Source organism: Denticeps clupeoides, chromosome 5, assembly GCF_900700375.1.
Source record: "Denticeps clupeoides chromosome 5, fDenClu1.1, whole genome shotgun sequence".
Taxonomy (NCBI): Eukaryota; Metazoa; Chordata; class Actinopteri; order Clupeiformes; family Denticipitidae; genus Denticeps; species Denticeps clupeoides.
The window spans coordinates 5286128-5308431 of NC_041711.1; the positions used below are offsets into that span (position 1 = coordinate 5286128).

At 48.4% G+C, this 22304-nt stretch overlaps 3 protein-coding genes across 8 annotated transcripts; all 3 read left to right on the forward strand.

The window, feature by feature from the left end:
* Positions 1-994: 994 nt before the first annotated feature.
* Positions 995-8429, forward strand: dbpb (D site albumin promoter binding protein b). Its single transcript, XM_028981148.1, has 5 exons — positions 995-1476; positions 1637-1895; positions 3003-3461; positions 5663-5895; positions 6348-8429. The coding sequence occupies exons 2-5, from the start codon at positions 1703-1705 to the stop codon at positions 6558-6560; spliced, it is 1098 nt and encodes a 365-aa protein (XP_028836981.1). The 5' UTR covers positions 995-1476; positions 1637-1702; the 3' UTR covers positions 6561-8429.
* Positions 8430-8974: 545 nt separating this feature from the next.
* On the forward strand, positions 8975-14193 carry ntd5 (ntl-dependent gene 5). Its single transcript, XM_028979228.1, has 8 exons — positions 8975-9152; positions 9709-9843; positions 9961-10152; positions 11494-11638; positions 12086-12162; positions 12666-12845; positions 13156-13353; positions 13793-14193. Exons 1-8 carry the CDS (start codon positions 8975-8977, stop codon positions 13879-13881), a joined length of 1194 nt encoding a protein of 397 aa, XP_028835061.1. The 3' UTR covers positions 13882-14193.
* A 68-nt stretch (positions 14194-14261) lies between these two features.
* LOC114790780 (C2H2 finger domain transcription factor crzA) lies at positions 14262-20473 on the forward strand. Of its 6 annotated transcripts, none has more exons than XM_028981109.1 (2): positions 14262-14393; positions 16605-20473. In XM_028981109.1, exon 2 carries the CDS (start codon positions 16720-16722, stop codon positions 19297-19299), a length of 2580 nt encoding a protein of 859 aa, XP_028836942.1. In that variant the 5' UTR covers positions 14262-14393; positions 16605-16719; the 3' UTR covers positions 19300-20473. The 6 variants fall into 6 exon arrangements, with proteins under 6 accessions (XP_028836942.1, XP_028836941.1, XP_028836940.1 ...); XM_028981108.1 differs by lacking the exon at positions 14262-14393 and adding an exon at positions 14402-14545 and having other exon boundaries at positions 15455-20473; XM_028981107.1 differs by lacking the exon at positions 14262-14393 and adding an exon at positions 14402-14545.
* The last annotated feature ends 1831 nt before the right edge of the window (positions 20474-22304 follow it).

The window sequence follows — 22304 nt, forward strand, 5'->3', positions numbered from 1 at the left end:
TTCGTGTTCTCTCTTCTTTGAGAAAGGGTTAGTCCCGCGCGTCGCCACCAGGTGTCAGGGCGGCACTTTCACACCACGTGGAAGAGTCCATCGTCACATGGCACTTCGCAGCAGAAAACCGGAGCACCCACTGATCGTACATGCCGTTCTCTCGCCCAGGAACCCCGTCGCATGCCCGATTGGTCCCCAAACGGCTCCGGCTTTATGCCATCATGATGTGATCGTGTCGTGGAAGTGCCTTTTCAGGAGCCATCTTATGAATGGAGCTTTTAAACGTGGCTATCAGTTATCAATATAAGCTGGTGTGGACAATGAAATGTGGTGGTGCGAAAGTTAAAAAGTTGAGACCTCAATTTACTTCTGTCACCCTGAGACGTGGGGCCGTGTTTATAATAAAAGCGGCTCCTCCTGACCACGGGGCGGGAGGTGGAGCGACTCTCATTCAGCGGCCTCACATTCATGTTCCAGCGCCCCGCCGCCTCACGCGGCCGTGGCATGGGGCACCGCGAGGGCGTGGCGCCCGTCCCACTTTCAGCCAATGGGATCGGCCGGAGGGCGGGGCCAGCGCCGAGGAGCGCCAATCGGCGCGCCGCTCGCCTCGTCCCCCGCGTGCGCTGGCCATGTGCGCGACGAGGCGCCGCTGCTGTTTCACGGCGGGGGGGGGGGTGGGAACGTGTATCGCTCCCGCCGGCCGAGAATCGACGGGCGCGTCACGTTTTCCGCGGATTACCGGCGCTTGTCACGCGCGGCCAGTTCGCGGGAAGCCTGCGGCCTGTCGGCGGCGCGGTGGGGGGGTAAAAAAAAGACCTTGCGAACTCGCCCCGGCCGCGGTCGCGGACCCGGGCCGAACGTGAGCGCGCCGCGTCCCGCCGGGTAAGGCGGCGCGCGTGCACGCCGGCAGTCGCGTGCTCGGCTCGGGGGGGGGGGGCGCCTCATGAATATTGACGGGCGCGGGATCCGCCGCCGGAGGCGCGCGTGACGTCACGTGAGCGGCCCGTGTTCGTTCCAGCTGAGCCGCGGCTCAGGCGCGAGCCGTGAGAGGAACGAGGGAGGGGAGGAGGAGGAGGGATGGAGTGACGGGATGGGAATAAAGAAGAAGAAGGAGGAGAATAAAAAAAAAAAAAAAACAAGTCGATCCCCCGACCAATCACACCGCGCTGCCGCAGCCGCCTCGACTACTCTGTTTTGACATTTGTTTTCATCTGTCATATTTGGAGGACATTGTTTCCCTTTGCGATCCGTAACTTTGTTTCGGTAGACGTGTTTTTTTTTCGTTTCCGTTTCTTTCCTCACTCAGTTATCGATCGGTCGCGGTTTCGTTCGTCGTTGTTAAGTTGGATCCGCGAAGAGGAATTATGCAGTTGCATTGCTAGATGCAAAACTTGCTGGAATGTTATTCTCTTTTTTCCAACTGGAACGTTCTTTGTGGAATGAGGCTCATTAGCTTATTCACTGGAAACTTTGCGTAGGATTAAGGTAATAGTGCGTTTTTCCTTTTGGTTTATGGGATCTTGGCAAATGCAGTGCAGCGTTTTCCTTGCTCGAATGATGGTTAGCTTACGTTGACGTGTTTTGACGGCGGAGAGCACGGCGGCTCCCGCTCCACGTGACTGATCGACTTCTGTTCATTAAGCAGCGCCGACATCTGTCACCTCAGCTCGACGCCCCGATCCCAGCAGCCAGAGGCAGCCGTCGGCGGGTGATGTCCAGACCGCTCGCCCAGCACCTTCCTCCCGACTTCCCCCACACCGGCGCCAGCCCCCTGTTCGGAAGTGGCAGCCAGTCCGGATGCTCCTTTGGTAGCGACCACTTGAACTCTGTAGCCAACCTGCGATCCCTCCTGCAGATTCCCATGAAAAGCGACCAGCGCGCTAAAGACTGCTGTGAAATGAAAGGTGAGCATTTCCACTGTACTGCGTCAGCTGATGACAACTGTGTATTCACATTTATGAATGATGAATTATTAGGAAGACGACAGCAACATCGGTGAGTTGTCAGGTCGCTGGCAGTTTAAGTGGGGTTCTTATTATTTCTCATTATTTAAAACCAGTCATTAGAATGAACTCCACAGCACTTGGTTTTAAATGTCATATTTTATTATTATTATTATTATTTATTTATGTATTTATATTTTTGATACGGTGTAGTATAGAGGAGGCCTGTGCATCATGGGAATCAAACAGGTGGTTTGGTCTCTGGTGAATCAGCTGAGAGGTCTAACCAGGTCAACCAAGCACTGGCCACGCCCTTCTTGGCAAGGTGGGAAACTTTGCTGGTGGAATACTTGTGGTTTCAGCCAAATGTGCAAATGAATACATTCCCGTTCCATTCCATCGTGTAAGGTCACCCACCACACCTGAACCGGTCTTCCGTCCTGCCCTAATCCTGTTTGATGAATTTCGCCGATTTCTTTCGGCCAGTATTTACCTGTAAGGATCAAAGCTCAGCAGCTTATGGGGTGGAAAATCATTAAGCCAGACTGTCTGTCAATCTCCTTACTCAGGAATATGAGGAGGGATGAGATTTGTGCGCAAAGGGGACTTTGCGATTACGTTTGCTCATCGTGGTATATGCCGAAATGAACGTGCCGGTTTTTGGCTGTGCATTGTGACTGTATTATTCTTCAGTGTCTGTGATATAAACCTGCCCATTTAGCACATTTTCACAGTTTTGGGGTCACCGTAAGAACGCTTGAACTCAAGGTTGACAAAATCAGAGCGAAGTTAGCGCCCAGACATAATAATATAGATGAGATAATAAGTCACGTTTAATACTTCATTTCAGGTGAACTTTTTTTTTTGCTCTTCCTCATGGGGTTTGTGAAGGTGTGAAGGGTAATGACATGATTTATTTATTTTGGAACGCCAAGTGGTTGTGCTTCTGCTCGGAGGAGATCCGCCAGATGATTGTGAATTTGCGTGAGATTCGTACGCCGTACGCTGCAGTTGCGGTTGATTTAGGCAAATTCGGGGACGTTAACGTCTGGTCTACTGTCCTCGCAGACAAAGACAGAAGTTTGGACTTGGTTGACGACTCGAGTCGCTCCGGGCGCAGCAGCAGCAGCAGCAGCAGCAGCGGCAGCAGCTCCGCCGGCACCGACGGCAGCTACTCCAACGGCAACTTCCCCGGCCCTCTCCTGTGGGAGCGGACGCTGCCGGTGGACGGCGGCCTCTTCCAGCTGCAGTACATGGACCTGGAGGAGTTTCTGATGGAGAACGGCATGGGCAGCATGCACCCCGCCGCCGGCTGCTCCAGCGCGGCCCAGGTGCCCCCCCAGAGCCCCCAGTCGGCCGTGCCCAACCAGAGCTCGCAGTGCCCATCCACCTCCCCGCTGCCCTGCTCTTCCTCCTCCTCGTCTTCATCCTCAATGTCGTCGGCCTCTGCGTCCTCGTCGCCCACGATGCTGGGCCTTGACATGCAGATGCCACAAAGCATGATGGGAGCTCCCGACTGCTTGCATGGTGAGTTCACTTCAATTGGAGGGTTGACACAATGGGGACAGTAGTTCCTTTTTGTCGCTTGTTCCTGCAGCAGAAACACCACGATATTCGTCAGAATTGTTTCGCACTTGTGCTCCCGGAGAATTGTGGGAATTGTGGATCAGAACCCGGACTGGGAAACACTGCACCGCAGTAAAATGCAACGCGATTCCACTTGTTATAACAATACCGACGCCGACAGTATCTATGTAAAAATGGCATGCAGATGTACAGGCAAATTCTCAGCCAGAGATCACAATCGGGGATCAATGCAGACGTTGTCACCGTGCCTGTTGGTCACCAACAATAAGTAAAAATGTGTAGTATTCAGTAGTCTTCAGTCTTATTTTGCGTATTCGTTGCATGGTGACAAATTGAAATTGAGAACAGGGCTAATGGCGCGTATCACGTCGCACAAAGGATTCAGTAGAGTGTCATTGTTGCTTGATAGAGGAATTTGTAGTCTCGGCGTACTGTAAAAGGCTGGGAGGGAGCGGGGAGTGCAAAGTGAAAGCGAGACGTGGACACGCACGGCGTGGAGGGTGTTTGTGTTCTCGTGTCTTTAAATCACTTCCCTTCTCACACGCTTGGGCCATGTGCATGTGGGCGCTCACGTGCAGGGAACGAGACTGCTGCGCATGGGGCGAGGGAGGGAGGCACAAGAGTGGGAGGCACAGGAGTGAGGGGATGGGCGGGGCGTGAGTGGGAGGAGTGTGTGGGGAGGGAGGCGAGCTAAAAAAAAAAAAAAACGTGGCGGAGGAGATTCTGAACATTTTGATGAAACGATTGTTTGGCGGAATCCACCTGCTATTTTAAACGGAAGTCACCGTGCTGATTTGCCTTTTTAACCGTTATGTCAGCTCCTTGTGGATAAGAATTTTTTTTTTTTTTTTCTTTTTGGTGACTTGATCAGAATGTCATATTTGCTCTGGATGTGGAAACTGATGCATTGCATGTAAAACTGTTTGTATGCATCGTACACAAGACGCTGAAAGGCTTTGTTTTTTGCTGAGTCACTGCTGCAGACGACACGGTGGGATCGTGGTGTTGCCCCAGTGTTTCCCTCTTCGACCACGCCACCTACAGGCGCATTTTGCTGTAGCTGGAGATTTAGTGACGCTCGTGGTCTGTCGGTTTAACCACAAATTTTGGCATGACTCGTGGGCGCCCTATAACCACTAAATTTAGTACATTGCGCTGAGGAGGATAATCATATTTTTTTTGCGTTTGTCTAAAGCATCACTGGCGTCTGCAGTTTTTTTTTATTTTTCCATAATAATGCAATTTCTTTTCCGACTGATGACCCCTAGTGGCGCGAATAGCGCATTACAGGCCTGTCCAGCACAGAAACGTGGCTTCGACCGAATATTCAGGACAGTATTTAGAAATGTGAAGTAGCAGAGGCTGGTGACACAAGTGACACAGGGAGTCCTGTGTGTGCTCTGACTATGACTTGGTTTTTGTGTCTGGGTTGAGTGCTTCTAAGCCACAGAAGAAGGCCTTCCACAAGTCTGAACTGAGCTGTGGACTGGTGCTGGATAGGATTTCCTCAGTGACGACTGAAGAGCAGAGAAAACGGGTTCTAGATTTCAGGTTCGGAGAAGGGATAAATATGTGATCAAGGGCAGGAGATCTGTGATTCTGTGGAAAATGTACAGCTCAGGGTGGCAGAGATGGAATTTACTAGCGACGAGTGTGGGTGAGGATAACTAAGTTATGGGAGTAGGGCCGAACTAAGAAGAATCATGTGTTCTGTGTGTGATGGGGCTGGGACAGACAGAGTGAAGAATTCGGCGACATTGATTAGACATGGAAGTGAACAGATAATTGAGGCATCGTCATGTGGAAGCTTGAGGTTGACTTGGTTGGGGGTCTGTTCTTTCTACCCATTCCGGGTGAAGTAAGCTGGCAAATCATGGTGACTTGGGGAGATCTAATAAGACACACCCACTTTCAGTCTTTGAGCGTTGTTTAATGAGATGTGGACAGTTTTTTCTATTTGCATCACCAGCTGTGACATTTCACTGAATATTGGGATGTATTGGTCTGCAAAGGATAGATATGGGTGTGTTTATGTGGCAAATTTGCAGTCTGCAAATGTAATTAATAAATAAGTTATAACTGTTATTCAAACAATATTGAAATATTGAAACTTTCTTGATTTTTTTTTTCTTTTATTCCAGGCTCTCAATCAAATCCCATGGAGCCCATCCATTCCCCCCTACCCACTTTGCCCCCAACAAATGTAAATGACCTCATGGCGAACTTTGACCCTGACCCTGCCGACCTGGCTCTGTCCAGTATTCCGGGTCAAGAAGCGTTTGACCCACGGAAGCACCGCTTCACAGAGGATGATCTTAAGCCACAGCCAATGATTAAGAAGGCTCGCAAGACGCTGGTTCCGGAAGACCTGAAGGTGAGGACCCCAGAGATGCTCTAATTCTAATGATCTAAAATCACATTTCTAATATTCACTCGTTATCCATATGGGTGGGTCAGGGTGGATCAGCATTATCTACCCTGTACTATTTATCTGGTAATCATCTCGTGGTACATTCCATTTCTATCTACACTTAGAGTAGACGCAAAGGTGTATGTTTATCAGATGTTGCTGTAAGGTCTAGAACCCGTGGTGTCAAAAACAGGGACTTACTGACTGCAGTGATTAAAGCAGTGGCGAGAAGGACCACCTATGTGCAAGACAATGCAGAATAAGTAACAATATATGGATTATTAAATTATGTTCTGAAACTTGGAAATAAGGATATTTTTATAGACAGAAGTATAGACAACGTTCTTTATATCCTGTAAACTATATCTTTATATGTTAATAAATATATCAATTTCTTCTGTAATGCTGTGTTTTAGGATGATAAGTATTGGAGTCGGCGCTGTAAGAATAACGAAGCAGCCAAGCGCTCTCGTGATGCCCGCCGCCTGAAAGAGAACCAGATCTCGGTCCGTGCTGCATTCCTGGAGCGTGAGAATGCCGCCCTGCGGCAGGAAGTCGCTGATATACGCAAGGAGCTCGGCCGCTGCCGGAACATCCTCAGCAAATACGAGAGTCAACACGGGGAGTAGTGAAGAAGAGGACGGAGTCGCGAAGCTCTCGAGCGAATCTGTTGAGAGAAGAGGAGGCAAAAAAAACAAAACACGAAACACTTGTGTGGACGGAGCAGTGATGGAGGAGCAGAATGAAAAATGACTGCGGAAGGCGGCAGACACAGACAGAGTATCGTCCCTTTGCAAGGAGGACAAAAGAAGAGAAAAAGAAATAAATGCACTTTTCTGTTTTCTGGAGTATGATCTTAGTGAATTACCGGAAATTGGATTTTCATATTGGAGAGAACTGTATATTTTTATATGATAGTAATCCAAGATAGGGGACGGAAATAATTTTTCAAATAATTTTTTGTATGTTTTCTATGAAAGATGGTTGCAAAGGAGATGTGGATATGGATTTTAAAAATCTGGTTGTAACAGAATGAAATAAAGGTTTAGCAACAGTTTTTTTTTTTTTAGCGAGCTCTGAGAAGCAGGGAGTGAAACAGGAAGAGCATCATTAAATCAGGTCAGAATGAACTGTACAACAGGAGGTGTCTTGGTTTAAAATCAATAAATTCTATAATTATACATATACATACACACGCACACACACTTATAGGAATGGCTGTTATGTGGTGTAATGGAATACTCACTTTGAGCTTTTATTTGAATTCCGTCAGTGCTGAGAGAGAATAGAGTAGAGCCTGACGTCGAATGGGACACGAATGGGCATTTATGTTTTATTCTCTTTCTGTCTCTCTGTCCTGCACTTTTACCCAGGCTGCAGCTCGGTCTCAAGGTCTCAGACTGTTATTCTCTCCTGTACTTTATTGCTTAGTTGCCGGGATACAACAGGCCCGTCCAGCCCTTTCTGCATGTCGTATGGTTCACACCCGGCCATTTTGAGGATCTTAATGGCAGCACATAATCAAAAACTCTCGCACATAACTCTTCACCAACGTGCACAAATATACACTTTTATTCAGAGTACCCTGAAGCATCATTCAGTTCTTGCTGTAATATATTAGGAATTATTTATGTATATGTATAGTGTATGTGTGTGTTTTCCCGGGGGAAATCTTAACACATTGGTGGGTTTAGTTATCGCTTTGTAGAGCACATTTCCATTTTAGTTTCAGCCATTCACGTTCCTGACTAAGGTAAAAACTCGAGAAGGACGTGGTGCCAGCCATGCACTGCCAGCAGTCATTGCTCTTCATTCGCCCTAGAAAAAAAAACAACGAATGTGACGGTTCCACTTCGGCCTGTACATCTTATTTCCTCTGATCAGTTTTTAAGTACTTTCTAAGACTTTAATGTCATTGTTATTGATGCAGATAATTTTATTGCTGTTGTTCTTACGATTCAGAGACTTGCTTTGTTCATGGTTTCTCACATGCTCCTCATTATGATTGAATACAAAGCTTCCCCAGGGCCTCAGATTCATGCCATTTTCAGATTGTATCGATTTTTATGCCAGTCCATGGTCCTGCCCTCAAGAAGCCCCTGCGGATTTCTGTATTCTGTGAAATATATTTAAGACTCAAAAAACCTTCAGACCCTTTGACACAAGTTGTGTGCAACATGGACCTTCCGCTAGAAACGGACTGAGACGGATCCTACGTGATTTTTGTGATCTCCGCTCATCTGACTCTTATGTTCACACTTTTTCCTTTTGTTGTTTGCGGCCTAACTTCCTTTAGGTGGCAATATGCCTCAACTGGATTGTGGGTAATGTTGATCCTGTCCTTTTCCCTCCAAATGGATGGTATTGCACATTTTGTATTGTGATCTCTAATCTGCAACTTCCCGACTGCGTCAGTGACGACCACTTTTCCTAGACTCAAGGAATGCTGGGGAATGTATACTGGCTTTCTGAGAACACAAAATAAACTATTGTTCTTATTTCCTCTGAATGTGTGGGTTTTCTTGAGTTCTCGTAATGCGCTTATGACGCGGTATATTAAACATCGGGTGATCAAGCAGGTGGTATCGGCACGTATAGCTCTCCAGAGTACGAGCAGAGTTGCAGGCCGGTGCAGCAGTCCCTCGCTTGAAGTGAAAAACCACTTTTAAAACGTAAAGGTGTCAGGAACCCCTCACTCATCGCGCCGAACGACTTATTGGCATTATTGACTGGCTGTGGTTTGTGGGAACGTTCTGGAAAGCCAAAGCCCTGATATGCAGTAGGCTAACAATTCCGGCCCTTATTTAGCCAGATTGATTTGGACATTGCCTGTAACTATGGGGAGGGGTGTCTGTTTGTTTTTGAGCTGGTGTTACTGGATGCTTTGTGTCTGTGTGTGTGTGTGTGTGTGTGTGTCTGAGTGTGAGTGTGTGTTTTGCTGTTTGTTGTGTCGGCTTTGTTTGTTAAGGCTGACGGCGCTCACAGAGAAATGGGTGAAAGGTCTTTTTTCAGTGGAATTTTACCCGACTTGGAAACACTCAATATGAACCAGATGTGTTATTCGGCTCGCCCCCCCCCCGACCTGACTCAATATCCTCCTCTTCTTCACCGCTGCCTCTTTCATAACGTCTCCAGTGACCGGTGCAGGAGGATGGGCCGCTCTCTTCTCCTCTTTCTCTCTGTGTGGGCCCTCGGCAGCTCCATCGCTCTCCTGGTGGCAGGTGAGTCACACGCCTCAGCATTTGGTGCTATGAGGGAGCCAGGTGGGCTCTACTCGGCCGCGGGTGTCTTCACCGCCGTTGCTTTGTGTGTGGTGCGCTGACATGTGAGTGGTTACCAAGCATGCAATTCTGAACCAATTTTGCTGGTACAGAAAAACATTAAATATCATTGTGCTCTTAAATATACAAGTTATCTGCGTCTATCTTGAATGGGGTGTTAACATGAACAGAAAATTGAACATTTCATTGAAATGCTCTGACGGCATGCCCACAACAAGTTGTTTTACAGAATTGTTTAGTGGTTTTTAAGCATTTTATGCAAATCATATGCTTAATGTGCTTGGTCAGGCTGAATCTAGAGTCTCTTTGTATAGAATTGGAATTAGTCAGTGCAAGGAAAAAGACATATTTTGGAAATCTTTGAGCAGAAAAGAATTATTATAAAGAAAGAAAGAAAGAATTGAAATACACATGCCTGACCCTGAGTATTTTAGTGACCGATGCAGACTGATGCACACTCACACACTTCTGTCCACAATCGCATGTGTCGCAACAGAGGAGTGCCCGGAGAGGATTCTGGGTAATGAGGGGCAACGGAGCTGTCCCCGAAACTGCAAGGAAGACAAGGACTGTGGTGGCAAACGCCAATGCCTGTGTGATGGCCAGTGTGGTCTCAGCTGTGTGGTGACAAGTAAGCACTGCCTGTATACTGGCGCTCTATGCAAAAGTGCATAAACTAGAACTGTTTTAGCGAGGTGGTTGTGCGGGCCTTCCTGTCTCCTCCCAGACCTCTTGCTCTCTCTTGTAGGCCGTACCTGCCCCTGGCCGGCAAAATTGGGAGGCAACTCTGAAGCCCACCTACTCTCACCCACGCCATCCTTCTCTGCACTTCTGGAGGTCCGATGTCACCTGGGATACGCCATGTCCAACGGCCTGGATGTCACCATTCGCCGTTGCCAAGGTGACCGCCAGTGGAGTGGGGATGATCCAGTCTGCACAGGTGAGTTGAATCTCATCCGGTGTCTGGCCATTTCCACTTATTTAGTTTGTACTTATTTAATTTTCTTTTCCCACACACACACACACACACACACACACACACGCACACACACTCATATACACACACACGTTTTCATATCGGTTGTCTTTTTATGGGTCAGGCATAAACATGCAGTCATTATTATCTCCCATTTTGTCAGCACCTACAGTACATTAGTGTTTCACATTAATCGGTACATGCATGGGAATTTTTCACTGCTGTTTTCTTACTGACCATAAAAATAACATAAAAATAAAAAAAATTCAATTCGCCCTGGCAAAGCATTCAGTGTGAAGATGAGTGGCTCGTACTGTACTAACTCATATCCTGCAGCAGTCGGTGGGTGGTGATGCATTCAAACCCCTCCAGATCACGCTCTCCTAAAAAGAGAACGAGCAAGTGATAGATAGATAGATAGATAGATAGAGAGAGAGATAGATCAGGGACATGCAGTACATATATATTAGAACATATTGGAATATGTATTAATATATTAGAAAGACAATGTAAATGTGTTATTAGCTTAGTCAATAATAAAGTGAGACTGAACAACTCTTCCCTGACACAAACTGACACAAACTTACTCAAACGGTCAGGCAGAGCAGTGCTTTACCTGCAGATTGAAAAGAGCCCGTGTGTAACCAGGAATTACACTGAAAGGTTCAACTGAGAGTGAGAGGGCAGCGCCGTCCTGTCAGGGCATTTTCAGCAGGAGCCGAACACACACACACACACACACACACACACTTTTAAATGCATGTGTCAGCTGTTCCTATGCTTTCAATTAATTTCCACTTTGAAGCAAAGATGATTTTCCATCCTCAGTGAAATTAAGAAGTATCTCTCTCTCTCTCTCTCTCTCACTCACACTCTCACATGTACATATTCTAGAACTGACCGCTCAGACACTGCTGTGAAAAACGACTCTGACTCAAACATCACATAAATGTGCCGATGCTATTTAAGAACACTCTGTACTGTATTGCATGTTCCAGCCTGCGCTGGCTCCCTGCTGTTATCCTCCCCAATGCCCGGAAACACCACACTGAATGTTACAGTATTATTATTATTATTTTTTTTTTTTTATCACAGTTGCTTCTAATATGGCCACAGGAGTATGCACATGGCCTCAGACCGAAGAGGTTGAGCCTCACCCACTTTAGAAACACAATGAACAGAGTCTCAGAATGGAAATGCAAACCACCTCAGACCAGCATGGTCCCCCTCTCCACTTCCACCATGGCGGGTTTGTGTACATGGCGTTTGATGAATCATTGAAACCTCTCGCTCTCCCCTCTCGAGAAACGTCCGCACCACCTGGTCCTGCGGCTGCTGTCGATGCTGCCCCCACGCTGCCATGCAGACTGCCTGACGTGAACGTCAGCCTGGTGGTAGTGGAGGAAGACCCTGAGGTGGGCTACTTCATCCATTACAGCTGCCCACCAGGGTGAGTGAAAGAACGAGAAAAGGAATTTGGTCGCAGCCTTCAGTGCGTCTGTCAGGTGAAGAATTGGCTTCGTTTTTAAATTCAACATTTTCATCCCTAGTTAAACTGTAGTTCGTGGTACTATGGCACCATCGAGCTGGAAGATCCTTCTTTCACAGATGCGTTCCTTTTCCCCACATTTTGTCGCTCCTTGTGACTATTTCTGATCGGGCTTTGGTCCAACGCCATTCGCTAGTCCAAATATTCTGAGTCAACCCCATGTTTTTTTTTATTGCACATTCTACTCAGCAACAGGAGTACAGGATATGTACACTCTCCCTCGCACACACACACACACACACACACACACTTGTGTCTTTTACGTGAAGCACTTGTGCTCATTTCAAGTTGCTCCTGCCATCACACTCTTCCTCTCTCTCTCTCTCTCTCTCTCTCTCTAACAAGCAGAGATGTGTTGGTTGGAAACAGTGAGAATTTCTGTCATTTGAACCAGACCTGGCACTACCCTCATCCCATCTGTCAGCGTAAGTGTGTGCTCATCTGTGTCACTTGCGCGCGGCAGAAGACGCTTTGCTGTGAAAGTGGAGGGATTGTTTGCAGGAGTATACGTGTGAGAAACGTACCATACAGACGGCATGAAAGAGCAGGGTGAGAGATGCTCTGGTGGCGGCTGAGTGTAGGTGAATAAAGTGGTGTGTGTGTGTGTGTGTGTGTGTGTGTGTGAGTTATGTGTGGAGGAGGGGAAGCTGGCCATTATTACTGTATATTTTACTGCCCCCCTTTGGCCAAACGTCTGTTTAATTATATATATACTTTTTGGACGAGGGTTACTCTTCTTGATCTTCCCATGGTCCAGACCTCAGACACAGGTCTGTCCTGAACACCACGGCCTTATCTCATCGTTGGTGCACTACTGCCACCTTCTGGTGGCATTCTGCGATTTAACTCTCCTTCAAGTGACACCTGCAACCTCAAGCTACACCACCGTGAGCGGCTGTACAAAAATAACACGTGTGTTCTCCTGTAGGAGTGTTTTGTCCCCACCCAGGAGAGGTGGCACAGGGCTACTTGGTGGCTATTCAGAGGAACGTGTATGATGTGGGCGACACCATCTATTACCTGTGCAAGAAGACGTTCACGCTGGATGGGCCGAACCGTGTCACCTGCCTGCCAAATGGCTCTTGGAGTGGTGTTCCGTATTGTCGAGGTGAGGGCGCGTTGCAAAAATCCACCCATTTAGGGAAGTGGGGGCAGAGGTGGCCTAGCGGGTAAGCAAACGGACCCGGTTACCGGTTCGAATCCTGCCACTGAGCAAAGCACCGTCCCCACACACTGCTCCCCGGGCGCCTGTCATGCCTGCCCACTGCTCACCAAGGGTGATGGTTAAAAGCAGAGGACACATTTTGTTGTGTGTCACCGTGTGCTGTGCTGCAGTGTTTTCACAATGACAATCACTTCACTTTCACTTAAATTTACCTAAGCAACACGTGTCAACATAAATCTGTTTCTGGTCACAGCACGCTGCCCGGTTCCAACTCAGAGAAGCAGGGTCACAATTGACGGGGTGAAACAGTGGCCGTATGACCTGACGGATGGGGTCGTCCAACACGGGACAAGCGTGACATTTTACTGCAAACACCCATACAAGCACTGCAGCTACACAGCAAGCGCATCTTGCTTCGACGGGCAGCTGAATGCGCCTTCATGCTTCCTCGGTGAGTCCGGATTGTGCTGGTCTCTAACAGGTTCGACGTGGCGCCTCCATGACGGCCGTTACATCGTTACAACAAAGGTTACCTGTAATTAATGAGAACTGCGACATGTTTTAACATCTTTCATTTGAAATGGCATGTGATGGTTATGTGAAACTCCACTATGTTAATACATTGGGGGCAGTGGGGGCCTAGCGGTTAAGGAAGCGCCCCGTAATCAGAAGGTCGGCGGTTCGAATCCCGATCTGCCAAGGTGCCATTGAGATGCCACACTGCTCCCCCGGCGCCTGTCACGGCTGCCCACTGCTCACCAAGGGTGAGGGTTAAAAGCAAGAGGACACGTTCCGTTGTGTCACCGTGTGCTGTACTGTGTATCACAATGACAATCACTTCACTTTCACATTGATGTAAACATGCGCTTTATTGTGTTTTTTTTTTTTAGAGCCAACCTGGTTGCAGTACAAATTTTACCCCCATCGGCTCGTTTCAGAACTGGAAGCGTGTTCCCCCGCTGACCTTGCTGACCTGTGACCTGTCTATCGGCTGAGTGAATCATTTGTAATGATGAAACATCAGCTACTGATGTGTGGATGAAGCGGAATGTTTTTGTTGTCTGTCTGACGTAGTTGTCACCAACGAATTCTGCATTATTTACTTTTTTTTTTTTGTTAACTGTCGTTTATATGTTGGTGCTCAAATAGCAACTGACACACATTCGAAGCGTTATGCCAGTTGTTATTAATATTTGACTGTCGAATGCATATTTTCATTTTAAAATCTTGTCCATTCCCGTGACGTGTTAGCAAAGTTAGCTTGCAACAAATGAAAGAGTAAAAAAAAGAAGAAGGCGAGTCTGTCTGTGGTGCTTGTGTGTGATTTTTCTTGACCGGACGGACGCGGCGTGTGTCCCCGTCGGACGCAGAACAGTGCGGCACCGCCGCCGCCGCCGCCACCGCCACCGCCGCGCTCATATTTGGTCTTCCGGAAGTGACCGAGGGTCGGGTGCGCCGGAGCCTGCGCGGGGGGACGCGCTCCCGTGGAGAGTAAGCAGTTTCGGGTTCGATTCGGGAACCGACGCGAGGCGCCATGGCGGCCGGCGACAGACGCGCCGCTCGCTGTCACGTGCGGCCCGGCCCGGCTCGGCGCCGCGACGCGTCGTAACGAGTTCGGGAAGGCTCGCCGGCTCGGACCCTCGGTAGGCTGCACATAAAATGGCCGGTTGAAGGTCCGAGTGCAGCGCTCGCGGCGACCACGTTAGGGGAGGCGGCCGCTGCCCGAGCGCTGCGCGCCTAAAGCAGCCTCGGGTCCGAGAGGGAGAGGGAGGTGGAGAGGGAGAGAGGTGGACGGACGTCGGGGAACATGGGGGATGTGTCGCCTCGGACCTCCGACTCGGCGTAATGGCGTCCGGCCGTGTCGCCGTCCGCGTCAGCGCGCGGCCGTTCTCGAACTTTCGGACCCCGGGCCGCGTCCGTGGCAGTGAGTAGGAAGCGCCGAGTGGGATGGGCGGCCGCTCGAACCCGCCGCCGCGACGCGACGCGACGCGTTTTTAGAACGAAAACCGACACGTGGTGAATCGAGTGTCAAAACCACGTCGGTGACGTGTTTCCATCCACGAGCGACGCGAGCTAATTTAAACGAATCTGACAATTTGTCCATCACAAAGAACATCATTATATTTCTAACATTAAGATACACAACCGTTGAAAAGTTGGTGGTCCGTACCCGTCCTTACACATGTTGTAGCTGGAAATGTCTGTTCACGATGATGATGATGATGATGATGACATCTGCATACACGTAAAGAGGAACTTCATCAGCAACTGTTACATTACACTTGAGTTCTAGTTCGCGCTGTGCTTGTTAAATAACGCCTGTCACTTTAAAGGCTTCCTTCACTATTAGAAAACCAATTATTTTATCAAACTAACAGTTGCGCTGATCAAAAGAAGCGTTTAAAGCCTGTCACACTAGTACAGAATCTAACGTCTCAGTGGATGTGGGTTCAGCTGCATCATTAATTTAAACTTTGAAAAAAAAAAAAAGAAAATCGCAGTATAACTAGTTTTGGTTTGATGATGAAATGTCTGGTTGTTGTCGTTACTAGGGGGAAGAACTGGCCTGTGAACCACTACTCTACCTTAAAGCTGAGTGGGACCTGCGATTGGTTAAAAGCAGAGGATTAAGCTGTTAATGATGTAAAAATGATAATATTCCGCCGACCAGTCAGCCTACAGCAGGGATTCAGCGTTTAAGTGGTGTCCGAATGCAAATTTATTTGAATCCTTTCCTGGTGTGAACGCGTGGCCGTCTTAATTATTACAGTTTATGACAACGTTTATTGTACAATGACAACATTGTATGTATAATGATTTGATAGTTATGTTTATGGCAGCACTGATATATGTATTTATCTGCCAGTTAATGCAAAGAAATTGGGCCAGGCTATGTTTTTTTTATAGTATTAAGGGTATTTTTGACCACCCATATTGTGGGAATGTAGAGTTTTTGTGTCTCTTGTGTGACCTTGTTAGCGTTGAACCACACTGTGCTCACAGTCTTTGTTTAAGGGACCCTCCTTATTTTGACCTGTTACTGTTTAAACATGCCGATATTTGAGACATTTATCTTTCCAAGTACCGCAATAATAAATACCAATTATTATTGCACTGTTAACACCCCAGTCAAACACACAGCAAGCGAGGACACTGCACTGCACAGAAGATATTAAGAAGAATAACTTCACTGCACTGTAACTGATAAAAGCTGTGAACACTAGTATTAACGCGGGAGACTCCTGGCCTCCTGTTTAGGCTGCAGCTGAAAGCCATTTTATTGCACACTGTACCTCGAATCTGTGAACTTTGGTTTACTTCTCGCTCAGGACACTTTGGGAAATGGACCAAAAGGATCATTTCCCCTTAAAGCGGGCCTGTAGGTTTGTGATTGTGGGAGGCATTACGCCGTTAGACTGATCACCCAGATATGTCAGATGAAAGCTCCAGAATTCATAACCACATTAACCTGTATAGATCAGGATATCTGAAATGGATTGAAATGCCAGCACCTAATAGATGCATTTGGATTTTTCCATGTTTAAAACTAAAAATGTAATCTAATGCATGATGTTTTGGTTCTCACCTCTTTATACTGTATGCATAATTATGAGTGAATTTTAGTGTTGTTGAATTCGTGTTGTTCCTTAATGACCATAAAGCATTATAACAATACATAACGACACGTTTCTTATTTTCCAGCAACTTTTGAAGATGTGTGAGGATGGGAACTCATACAGCAGCCGTTCTGTACAGTGGTACATGAGGAGCTGTGGTCCGACCCCACCACATTAATGCTGCGGTAGAAGAGGAGGAGATGGCAAGGCCTGCTGGACTCCGAGAATGCACACAGGATATTTCGAAGGGAACACTAGTACCTGCCGGCCTACTTCAGCCTCAAAGTAACAAATCAGCACTTTCCACTAACAGCGAATCAGAGGAGCTCTCCTGTGATGGAGAGGGAATGGCAGGTTGGTCAGGACGACAGGAAATTGACAACACTGCTGTCAGCTTAACCAAAGAAATAAACTCCTCTGATTTCATCCAGCCGGAAACATTCGCATCCAAAGAAGTTGAGAAGGTGTGCAGCGACATCTCGGTGGGTGCGCCGTCCCCGGTCTCTAAGATGGGTTTAAAGGTCGAAGAAGAAGCAGGGCACTGGTCAGACGTTATTGACAAGAGCTATGTGATCGACCCCATCGGCACACGGTGCAACATCTCAGATAGCACATTATTAATCCCCAAAACGGACCTCAAAACTGTAATATCTGGCAACCACGAAAATACGGCCAAAGGCATCGATGTTTGGGAAGATTCTCTTAAAGACTTACCAAAGATTGTGCCAGGACTGACGGCGCAAAACCAAACCAACATGGTTCAGAAGTCTCTGAGTGACAGTAAGCTCTTTAACGTGAGCCTTGCCATGCGTGTGAAGGACGAGGAGGAAAAGATGGCTTTGGTGTTTGATCGAACTATCACAACAAGCGGCCACGAGTTGCATAAGAACATGAACGTGAGCGGAGGCTTGTGCACTGAGAGAATGTTCGGACAAACCTATCAATACGAAATGACATGGGAGAGCGCCGGCCAAGCAATGGTTGGAGATGCCGTAGAGGCTCTGGACCTGAGCTTGCCCAAAAAGAGACGAGACAAGGAAAGGAAATGTGAAAGGACGGCGTTAGAGGACACTGGATACGAAAGCTCATTGCTAATGGAAGTTGACGAAATAGAAGATGAAAGGAATGAGCAGGAGGTGGAGGAGGAGGACTGCCTGAGCGGGTCGAAAGCCTTTCGGCAGCAGCAGCCTTTCCTCTCCGCCATTCATTCCCCCCTCAGCGACACGAGTCCCGAGGACGTGCTGCTCATCGATGACCAAGGAATTCCGTACACGCTCACGGCGGATGGCGTCAAAGTCCCACAGGTGAGTTCAGAAGGTCCCGCTGAAGAGCCAGGCCTCACGTTGGACTACGTGAAGGAAGACAGGCGCTCGCCCGAGTCTTTACCAGTGGGACCTGAATCTGACCAAAGTTCACTGCCCAACCCAGACATTTTGTCTTCTGGTCCAGTTCCTGTGAGCGAGACACCCGACACGGTTTCTAATCCAGGTCCAGGCCCCGATCTGTCTCTCTTGCCCGCCTTACCTGGTCTGCCTTCACAGTCCATCCAGATCGTGGCCAGCGGCACGTCAAACATCCTCCTCCTGCCCTCCGCTCAGCTCCAGTCGTCTTCGTCTACAGGGGGGGTGAATGGCGGCCTAGTGAGTCTGTCCCTTCCTCTCGCCCTGGCCCAGAACTCGCAGCCGCCCCCGGTGGTCCTCGTCCTGTCCCCTGCCCAGACCGTCATCGACAGCATGCCCGCTGCGCTCCCCTCCACCTCGAATTTGCCTCGTGCGGGGTCTCCGGCTGTGTCCCCGAATTCTCCACTTGCTGGCCTTAATGCGGTTTCTGAGCCCGAGTGTTGTCAAGCCATCGGTCCGTCGTCGGCCGCTGCTTCCGTTTCACCATCCCCGCCGCCTGCCGCCGTCCCCGAGACGTCTGCAGGTCCTCTTAAACATCTCAAAACCAACGTCTCGTCTGACTCCTGGACACCCAAGTCCTTCAGAGAAGCTCTGCTCAGAGCGAGCCCGCCCACAGAGGAGAAGGACGAAAGCCAATCTCCAATTCCACTTACATCCTCGTCCCCTAAACCCTCCCGGTCTCCTTCATCCCCCACGAGGACATCCAATCTCTCCACTCCCAAAGAAATGTCCCCAAATCGTGACCGAGACGAAGACCAGATTCCCATATCTGAAGACGCATCAGACTCTGACCCCACGAAATACGATCATTTCCTGCCCTCTTCTTCCCCAACGCCTCCCCTGTCTCCTCCGACCAATCTCATCTTCCCCACCAACCACCCCAAAAACCTGTCCCTCTCTTCACCGGCGTCCTGTCCTCGCCGCATCCTGTATTGCCGCTACTGTCCCCGGGCCTTCTACTACCTGTCTGACCTGGAGCGCCACTCCATCACGCACTCCCAGAGCAAACCCCACGTCTGCCAGCTCTGCGGCAAGGCCTTCAAGCGCTCCAGCCACCTGGAGCGGCACAAGCACATCCACACGGGCCAGAGGAACTTCGTCTGCGCCATCTGCAACAAGCGCTTCCGCGAGGCGGGCGAGCTGCGGCGGCACCAGCGGGTGCACACCGGCGAGAAGCCCTTCCAGTGCCCGCTGTGCCACATGCGCTTCGCCGAGCTCAACACGCTGCGGCGGCACACCAAGCGCAAGCACCAGGGCCGCCGCCCGGGCGAGGCCGAGGCGGACGGCGGGGACCCGTCCGCGGCGCAGGAGCAGCAGGAGAGCGCCGAGTGGTACAGCTCCGCCATGGCCGAGCTGGACTCCGACTCTGAGGTGGACTGAAAGGACGCCCCCCCCCCCCCCCCCCCCCCCCCCCCCCCCCCACCCCCACCCCACCCAGTTTTACGAGTGGTTCTTATTTATTTTTGGTGTGAGCCCTAAAGTCGAGAGAAGCTTTTTCTTAAGTTAATATTCTACCTCCTTTTAATGACGTGATCTGCTCTTCTCCACAGTGTCTTCTCCATGCCTTTTATTCGGCCGTTGTCCAACGTGGCACTTACTCACATGCGTTTTGTCAGTTGCACTCAAAACGGCACTTTTTGGGGGGCTTTTACAACAAAATGTAAGTGCAAACGCAGTTTGGACAAATGCGCCGACACGCCCCGTTGTTCCGTACCCAGCAACACAGGACATTTTTAAAAAAAATTTTTTTTATCTGTGCGTTCCCCCCGTTATTTATCTTATTTATGACTTTTAATTGCTTTTTAAAGTTATTTTTAATCTGCTTATTTATATGTGGTGTTTTTTTCCCCCCAGAAACAATTTATTATTTAATACATTGACGTGTGCATACACTGTAGCTACGTAAAGCAGCCAATCCACAGGAGCTGTAAGGTCGCCCAACAGTTGCTGCTGCGGTGCTCTGGCATCTTGACTGACGCTAATCCCGGTTATTAGACAGTGCTCAAACAAATAACTGTCTAAATAATAATAATAATAATATATTACCCATAGAGAAATTACCGAGGCTGTGTCAGATTGTGTCTTGCTAATTGTATGGAACAATATTTGAGCAATGTGATTAGGCCTCATTTGTTAACCCGCCTGTCTCAGCCGCCTTTTTTTTTTTTATTATTTCTTTTTCCCCCTTCCACGTGCCCATGGGCAATCATCCATCTGTCTCACTACATATCACTAGCGGGCAGAGAAGGGGAGACATGCTTTGCCCCCCTCCCCCGGAATATCATCACTGACGTTCTTTCTCATTGTGTCCCTCATTGCGCTATTCACACGGATGGAAATGGCCGCTGGTTTCACTTAATATATTATTACATTTGTTTTATGTGTAAACGGTAAAAAATTATTTATAAGTGCAGGGAAATTCATGGATGAAAAATATCAGGTGCACCGTCATCTATTAAAGTCACTTCTCAATGGAAATGTGTAATTACTGTTGATGCAATCAATTTTGCTCTGTAATTCAGAACTAATAAAAACTGAGTCTGATCACACAAAATGTATTTATATTTTTTAGTAACTTGTGTGCCACTGATGTTATTTTTACATTTAATGTATAGGGAGTACACATACATTATAATTAGTGAAAATATGCCATATTATTCCATTCTGTCTGTCAGGAGGGAACTGGAAGAGAGGAAGGCTTTTTAGACCCAGACCTGCCAGATGCAGGCTGCTTTAAGCCTAGTGTCCTGTTTGTCAAGATCTTTAAAGGAGCAGCAGTTATTTGATAAAAGAGGAGTATAGCAGAAGGTGACCGGGGCCTTTAGAAAGCGAGTGACCAGAATCTCGGCCCCCTGCTCCACATGAATTCTATGTAATGAAACAAGACAAGGTGGGATTTGCTGAAGCATTCATCTGTAATCATTTATGTTGAACTGTGGGTGGTAGTAGCCTAGTGGGTTACACACTCGCCTATGAGCCAGAAGACCCAGGTTCAAATCCCACTTACTACCATTGTGTCCCTGAGCAAGACATTTAAGTGTCTCCAGGGGGGGACTGTCCCTGTAACTACTTATTGTAAGTCGCTCTAGATAAGGACGTTTGATAAATGCTGTAAATGTAAATGCTTTCCTGCTATAAGGCCATGTATGAAACCTGTTCTGCCTGTTACTATTCAGCACAAATCAATCTAACTTTCTACATAAAATGCACACATTTATCTATAAAAATACATAGCATGTTGTTTAATTTAGCTGTTCAAGAATCACATGCATCATTGATGCACTGCTGTCTTCATTCCACTATTACAGTGTCTAAAATACATTTAATATGTTTGATTATTATCATTTTTTTTGCATATGGTCTGATACAGGAAGATTTACTGTGCTACTTTTCCTGTAGTTTCACCTCATTCCCAGTAGGGGGCACACTCATTCTACAAATATGCACCAGGCCTGTGGCAGACCACACATTTGGGAATGGGAAAATTAAATACAGGACAGGGCAGAACCACTTTCAGCATTCCATCTTCTTGTTTCTAAAAATCCCACTCTGAAGTCTTAACCTCTGAGATTATGCTGCACTTGAATATTTATTTTATTCCTCTAAAGCACGCATTCCTCTACTTAACACAATGTCAAACCCCCACAATGCAAATGTCCACGCCAACCAGCCTCTCAGTCGACCAGACTGCGTTTCTTAAGCAGAGTGCGCACCGACGTGACTAATCAGTATTTCTGAATCATTACGGACACCTCAGACATCTGTAGCTTAGCACCGCGGCGCTCAGGCTGGCCGCCACACTGTGCGAAATGTCAGCTGTGTCTGTGAGAGACAGGAAGGGGGGGTGGGGGGTGAAGGAGGGAAGCAGGTGCTAATCAGAAAGGGATCCCCGAAAAACGAGGTTACATCACGGTCCCCTTATAGACCAACGTGGCAGCACACCGGCGCGGCGTGGACACGCACCATCACCCTGCACTACTGAAAGACGAATTTATTTCGTGCGCCCCACGCTTTCGGCAACAGATGGTCCCTCCGTTCGAAACCACCCGCGTTCGAAACGGCAACTTTTGTTTGTGAGAGGCTTCTTCTGCTGGGTGTGATGTCCTGGCTGCCTGGCGGCCTCACTCTCTCTCTCAGTGACCTGCTGATGCAGCACCACCTCGGCCTGTCCGTCAAAGTGAGCCAACAGGTGGCTGGGTAATGAGCTCCCTTCCCCCACCCACCCCTCCAGCTACGCCCTGCTATCACACCCCACCTCGCCGTCCCCGCTGCCCACACACGTGCAGGCCCGCCGTACGCCCTCGCGAGCCACCGTTCCTCCTCACAAGCGATCAGCTTTATATTTACGCGTTACGTGCGTTGCGTACGTCCCGCACACCTAAAGC